At 45.5% G+C, this 7,544-nt stretch overlaps 1 protein-coding gene across 1 annotated transcript in view; it reads right to left on the reverse strand.

Annotated features, from left to right (window-relative positions):
- The window catches only part of Snta1 (syntrophin, alpha 1), a 31,456-nt gene that overhangs the window by 5,559 nt on the left and 18,353 nt on the right, over positions 1–7,544 (reverse strand). Inside the window, exon 4 of the mRNA XM_013010686.1 lies at positions 1,738–1,942. Coding sequence (XP_012866140.1) covers positions 1,738–1,942 — 205 coding nt within the window. The remainder of the gene's footprint in view (positions 1–1,737; positions 1,943–7,544) is intronic.

Genomic DNA, 7,544 nt, shown 5'->3' on the forward strand with positions numbered 1-7,544 from the left:
TAGGTAGGGTATTGAGTCACCAAAGGTTCTGCCTGTACACATCCACTTCTCCAACAAAAAGGGGAAGTTCATTTCTGTTCTGCTTGACCTATTGATTTGATTCAACAACAAAAATGTGAGAGAGCCAGCTGACATAGGACTCAATTATAATCCCAGTTACTCAGGAGGCAAAAGCAGAAGGACTGAGACTTCAAGGCTGATTCAGGCAAAGTTATCAAGACCACCTATCTCAGTCAAGCATGGATAGTTCACACCTGTAATCCAAGCGACTCCAGAGAATGAGGATCAAGGTTCAAAGCTAGCCCTGACAGACAAAATCCCAAGAGAATCTTATCTCCAGTTAACCAGCAAAAACCTAAAACTGAGCCAGGCACTAGTGGCACATGCCTAAAATCCTAGTTACTCAGAAGGCGGAGATCCTGGTTCAAAGCTAACTCAGGCAGAAAGTCTATATGAGATTTTTATTTCCAATTAACTATAAAAAAAAACAGAAGTGGAGTTGTGGCTCAAATGGGAGAGCATTAGCCTTGAGCAAAAATGCTCAGGGACAGCATCCAGGCCCTGAGTTCAAGCCCCAGGACTGACACAACAACAAAGCCAGAAGTGAAGATATGGCTCAGGTGGTAGAGCATCAACACTACCCCATATAAATACATATGAACAAATCTACCCCCATTCCCATGTAAGTATATACAAATACACACTTGTACTTACATGTGATCTATGTGCACACACACTTAGAAACACACACACACTGTGGATAATGTCTGGGATCAGGCTGGGAACCTTAAGGTGTTAGGAATCTCACGAAAGAGCAATTCTGCTCATCTTCACTTAATGAAAAATTGAACTACATGACTTGAGAGTAGGGATAGGAGGAGGGAAAAATGCGGGAGAAGAATGGAAATGATCAAGAGGCATTGTACTCATAACCTGATTTAAGGAATTGTAAACATTTTGTATAACTGCTTAATAATAAAAAGAATTTTAAAGGTACTTTCAATAGAGTAACCATAAATGACCTGTGGATCACCTGTTTTTTTACCTCATGGGGCAGGCAGTGGCAGACAAATCTAAGAGATTTTATCTCCAATAAATCAGAAAAATGCCAAAGTAGAGATATGACTTAAGTGATAGAGCACCAGTCTTGAGTGAAAAAAGCCAAGCAAGAGGTGAAGAACTGAGCTCAAGCCCCAGTTCAGGCACAAAAACAAAAAGACCAACAATCTCAATTCATGGAGAGTCTAGAAGGTCAATGAGAAAGAGAGACTAGGTCAAGAACAGCCAGGTCCTGAACCCAGGACTCCTTCTCAAACCTACTTCTTGCTTAGATGTGAAATGCCCACAGGAAGAAATGAGACACAAAGCACACCAGCACAAAACTTCACTCATGCATCTGTTTAGCCTATTTCTTTTTTTTTTTGGGGGGGGGATCCAGTCGTGGGGCCTGAACTCTGGGCCTGGAGGCTGTCCCTCAGCTCTTCAGCTCAAGACTAGCGCTCTACCACTTGAGCCACAGCGCCACTTCTGGCTTTTTTTCTTTTTGCTTATGTGGTGCTGGGGAATCGAACCCAGGGCCTCAGGCATGCAAGGCAAGCGCTCTATACCACTGAGCCACCTTCCCAACCCTGTTTAGCCTATTTCTTAAGCACTTACTCTGTGCTTATTGTGCTTATTTCTACAACACAGAGGGAACACCAAGGCTCTCATCATGAGTGCTCCCAATCCTAGCCTTACCTGGGCTCTGGGTCATTGGGAGTGCACCTTCTTGAGACATATGCCATCTTCAGGGGCACGTGTTTGGCTTCACTGAGGTTCCGGAGCTGGGAGCCAGGGGAGGATGGCTGCCGCTGAAGGGGTGAGGCAGGAGGTGAGTCCCAAGCAACTGTAGTGCCGCCAGCAGAATTCTTGAAATACGGTGAAACCTCCTTCATGTACTTAACTGGTCAAGAGAAAGGCCAGCAGTTACCTACCAGCAGACATCATTATCATCAGTTTAGAGTCTAAATCATGCCAGATGCTGGTGGCACATGCCTGTAATTCTGGCTATAGGCATGAGATCTGAGGATCACGGTTCGAAGCCAACCCAGGCGGGAAAATCTGTGAGACTCATCTCCAATTAAGCATCAAAATAGCCAGAAGTGGATCTGTGGCTCAAGTGGTAGAGTGCTAGCCTTGAGAGACAGGGAAAAAAACAAAAAACAAGAAAGGGGGAGAGGGAGGTAGGGAGGGAAACGGAGGGAGAGACAGGAAGGAAGGAGGGAAGGAGGGAAGGAAGGAAGGAAGGAAGGAAGGAAGGAAGGAAGGAAGGAAGGAAGGAAGGAAGGTCATGCAAGTTAAAGCTAGCATCCTCCCCCACAAAAAAGAGTCTAAGTCCTGTCCAATATCACTATCTTATTCCAAGCTAAAGTTCCCAGTGGGGTAATGGGGTAGAAAACACTGGATGTCTACCAATATCCATTCACGCAGCTTCTCCCTGGTTTATAGACACATGACCAGCCAAAAGAAAGACCATTTTCCAGGGCCCTTTGCAGCAAGACATGGTAGCGTAACTAAATACTAATGAAGATAAAGGATCTGGACCTTCAGGATGGCTGTTTTTTTGTTTTTTGTTGTTTTGTTTTTTGTTGGTCATGGGGCTTGAACTCTGGGCCTGGGCGCTGTCCCTCAGCTCTTCAGCTAAAGGCAAGCGCTCTACTGCTTGAGCCACAGCGCCACTTCCAGTTTTCTAGTAGTTTATTGGAGATAAGAGTCTCACGGACTTTCCTGCCCGGGCTGTCTTTGAACCTGAGATCCTCAGATCTCAGCCTCCTGTGTAGCTAGGATTACAGGCGTGAGCCACCGGTGCCCTGCTTCTTCTTTCTTTTTTTTTTTTTCCCAGTTGTGGGGCCTGAACTCTGGGCCTGGGCTCAGCTCTTCAGCTCAAGGCTAGCACTCTACCACTTGAGCTACAGTGCCACTTCCGGCTTTTTCTGCTTATCTGGCGCTGAGGAATCGAACCCAGGGCCTCATGCATGCAAGGCAAGCGCTCTACCACTGAGCCACCTTCCCAGCCCCCCTGCTTCTTTTTATGTATTCTTGATACAAATCATTTGTCAACATATTTTCAGCTAAGATGGCCATTTAAAGAAAACAGACAACTGAGGGGAAAGAACACAAAGATGGGAACCAGAACATGAGAATGCTCTGCCACTGTCTTATTGCTTGCCATTACCTCTCCATTTATTAGCATATGAAGTATTATATTCATGTTTATATATACCTTCATCTTTAATATTCCTTAATATTCTTCCATCTTCAGTATTAGGAAACCCCTTACCTGAGTTGAATAGTCTGCTTATGTTTAAGAAGCATTTTAACCTAATATTACCATTTCCTAATTTGGTCTTTTCTCTGGTTTTGTAACTTTCCAAACATGACACTTGTATAAGCTCTTCTTTCTGCCTGCCTTGTGATCAATCATACAGTTTTCTGGTAGCCAATATAAATCAAGGCTGACTGCTAATAAAAGTTTGGTTGGGGTGGGAAGGTGGTTCAGCGATAGAGTGCTTGCATTGCATGCATGAGGCCCTGGGTTCAATTACTCAGCACCACATAAACAGAAAAGGCCGGAAGTGGCACTGGCTCAAATGGTAGAGCGCTAGCCTTGAGCTGAAAAGCTCAGGGACAGCACCTAGGCCTAGAGTTCAAGCCCCACGACTGACAAAAACAAAAACAAAAAACAGTTTGGTCATTCTTGCTAAATGTATGTTTAACTGACAATGACTGAATGTCTGCCAACAGTGTATTTGTTTGTGCCAGTCATGTGGCTGGAATTCATGGTCTGGGTACTGTTCCTCAGCTTTTCTGCTCAAGGCTAGCACTCTACCACTTGAGCCACATCTCTACTTCCTCACCAAGAAGCCTTGAGGAAGGCAGTTCAGGATTGGTTCAGGGGCTAAATAACACTGAATTCTTGACCTTTCTCTTGGTCTTCCCCGTGACCACAGCATGGCTGACACAAACTAACCATTCCTCATGTGACAAAACCCAAAGTAGGAAGAGAAAAGCAGGAAAAGGAGTATCTCTTCCTATCTCCCTCTTTTCAGCAAAGTAAATACATCCATAAAGCTGCAAGTAGACATTTCCTTCCACCTTATTGGCTAGAACTGGCCTATGTGCCCACTGCTAGCACAATCATCACTACAATGGAATAATCATTCATAGAATAGTCATGTGACAGAACAATCACACCTCAGCCTTTGTGACTGCACCTGTTTGTTTGTTTCTTTTTTGTTATTGGTGGTGGTGGTGGTAATAGGGCTTAAACTCTGGGCCTGGACATTGTCCCTGTGCTCTTCAGCTCAAGACTAGCACTCTCTTCTGGTGGTTATTTGGAGGTAAGAGTCTCACAAACTTTCCTGCCAAGGCTGTCTTTGAACCATGATCTTCAGATCTCAGCCTCTTGAGTAGCTAGGATTATAGGCATGAGCCACTGGTGCCCAGCGACTATGCCTGTCTCTACACAATAAAATCATCTTCTATTAGCAAGGAAGAAGGGAAACTGACCCCAACAGTGGCTGTCAACATGCCCTGGCACCAGGACTATTCCCAATTCTGATAGGTGACAGACTCCTCCTCTCTATCCTAACCTATTAGGAAGGCAGTATACATATCTAGGTGGTAAGACTCATCCATCCGATAACATCTCTTTTTCACTAGCCACATTCTACCCCAGCTGCTCTACAGTCAGCCTTGGGTATCCTCCCTTCCTCTGCTCTCAACTGTAATACCTTCTCCCTAGAACATCTCACATTTACAATCAAGGCCCAACCACTATGACCCATCTGGGAGTTCAGCCCAGGAAAGGATTGGGAAGCAGTTCTTGGTTTGCTGGAGACACCCCTCGGGTTGAAAGACCATTCAAAGGTGCATGAGAGAGGCAGTTACAAACCCTACTGAGGTTGGAAAAAAATTATATTGAAAGTAAGGGTGTGTTGTTGTTGTTTTATTTTGTTTGGTTAAATTGGGGTTTGAACTCAGGATCTCAGGCACTTTACAATTTGAACCATTCCACCAGCCCTTGCTTTGTAGTATAAAGAGAACTAAATCTAGTTCTGATGTTTGGGGATCAGTCCTAAAATGGCTCACCACTACTGTAGCAATGATTTACCCCAGGACTCACTACTGGATTATATCTCAAAGGACAATTGACATGAGACACATCACAGCCTATCTGACAGACAAAAACCATCTCCCCACTTTCTCCTGAGCCCTGGAAAGTCAGCTTCTCCCCAACTGAGGGGGAACATCTTGGTCAAAGATAGCCATCATTGCTTCCCTCTTCCTTGTCAATGTGAGAAAGGAGAGATGATACAACTCTGGCCAGTGAAATATAAGAGAAAACACACTGTCTCTTCTCTCCTCTAGCTAGGACAGCCAGGCAGAAGCACTAATGGGACTCATTTCTGTGCCCCCAGAATCCAGCAGGGGTCTCACATGCTATGGGTTTCGCAAATGAACATTTGTCAAGTTTGAAGCCAGAGAAAAGTCTGGAGATTCAGCTCAGCCCAACTGTCCCAGAACTGGGTCCTCCTCCATTCCCACAGCATATGCTATAAATGGACAACACACCAGCTGGTGCCAGAAGCAGGACTTGGATTTCACAAACCAAGTGGCCTCTCCCAGAGTGGGGAGTGGAGGCCTGGGGGCCCTGGAGTGACCATAAATAGCCCAGGTCCAAAGCCTCCTTCCTGCTCTGATTTCTGCCTGAGTCACCTGACCAGGCAGGGTGGGGCTGCCACGAGGCTGTGGCCTCCAGGATTGAGGGCGCCACCATGGCCCATGGCCAGGATTCTTGAGTCTGTAAGAATGGCCTGGAGTTTATTTTCTCCCCAGTTAGGCCCTGGGCCCAGGAACCTGGTAAAGCTCCCATGGATACATGGGTTTCCTTCTTAGGGAAACCAGGCAGATACAAACAGATGTCCCAGTTCCCACAGACTTTAGCTCTGCCAAGGAGGGAAGCCAGAACCCATCCTAGTCCTAGTGACCAAGAAAAGATTCCACTAGAGAGAACAGATCTTCAACAGGCAGCTGTGTGGCGATAGTTCTGATGTTGTTCTTAGCCTGGACAGTCTAAGAGGATGGGTGCAGGATATAGAAACAGACAGGCAAGGATCTGAAACAGGCCTGTCACTGAATTTCTGCTCTTGGCAACTCCTGAGGTCTCTCTGGGCCCTTTTCTTTGCCTATATAAAATGGATCCTGGTATTTTAGTTCTCAAGCAAGGCATTGTGAAGATTCATGTTCAGGCTGCCTACCTGCTTAATCAGGGTAGTCTGGAGAAGGTGTGAGATTCCAACAGGCCTAAAAGGGATGACCTTTAGGACTTGCTGGCCTAGCAAGGCTGGACTAAAAATAGTTTCCATTCCTGGATCCTGCCAGGCCTGGCGCAAGGCTGACCAGCAGAGCCCTGGCTGCCACAGCTTGGGGGGTAACAGCTCCCTTTACCATGCCCATAAGTATTACAGGTGGGTGGGGGGATCTGTTATCAAAAATCTAAAGCCAGCTGAGTGCTGGTGACCCACACCTGTAATCCTAGCTACTGAGGAGACTGAAACCTGAGAATCATGGTTCAAAAACAGCCTAAAAAGTCATCTTGAGACTCTTACCTCAAATTAACCACCAGAAAACCAAAAGTGGCACTGTGGTCAAAGTGGTAGAGTGCTAACCTTGAGCAAAAGAGCTCAGGGCAGCACCCAGGCCCTGAGTTCAAGCCCCATAAATGACAAGAAAAAAAAAAAGAGCAAGAAAGTGGTAGAGTTCTTTGCCTAGCATGAAGTCCTCTGAATCATAAAAATGGTAGAAACAAACATGGAAACTTTCTATAAGGAAGTCTGTAAAAATATCATCAGTGGCTGTCACTGTGAAGTAGGTTTTTGTTTTCACTTTTAACTTTGTTTTGTTTTGTTTTCCAGTACTATGGATTGAACCCAGGGTCCTGAATGTAGACAGCAAGCACTCTACTACTGAGCTGCTTCACCAGCCCTGATTATAATCATGAGATGTCACATTACTTTCCCTATTTTTTCCCCTATGTTTTTTTTCTGTTTTAATTAGCTTGCACAAAAATAGAGAGACAGGACTGGGAAGGTGGCTCAGTAGTAGAGGGCTTGTCTTGCATGCAGGAAGCCCTGGGTTCAATTCCTCAACAACACATAAATGGAAAAAGTCAGAAGTGGCGCTGTGGCTCAAGTGGTAGAGTGCTTGCCTTGAGCTGAAGAGCTGAAGGACAGTCCAGAGTTCAAGCCCTACGACAAAAAAAAGAGAGAATCAAAAAGTGAACAAATGCAGCAGTGTTACCCCCTGGACACTATGTTGAAAATGAACTATATAAACAACTTGTGGCAGGGATGAAAGGAAAAAACCGGAAGAGAGTGAGGGAAAGGGTGACATTGTCCAAAAAGAATTGTACTCTTGCTGGGAGCCGGTCGCTAGGCTGAGATCTGAGGATCATGGCTCAAAGCCAGCCAGGGCAGGAAAGTGTGAGACTCTTTTTTTTTTTT

Source organism: Dipodomys ordii, unplaced genomic scaffold, assembly GCF_000151885.1.
Source record: "Dipodomys ordii isolate 6190 unplaced genomic scaffold, Dord_2.0 Scaffold13, whole genome shotgun sequence".
Classification (NCBI taxonomy): domain Eukaryota; kingdom Metazoa; phylum Chordata; class Mammalia; order Rodentia; family Heteromyidae; genus Dipodomys; species Dipodomys ordii.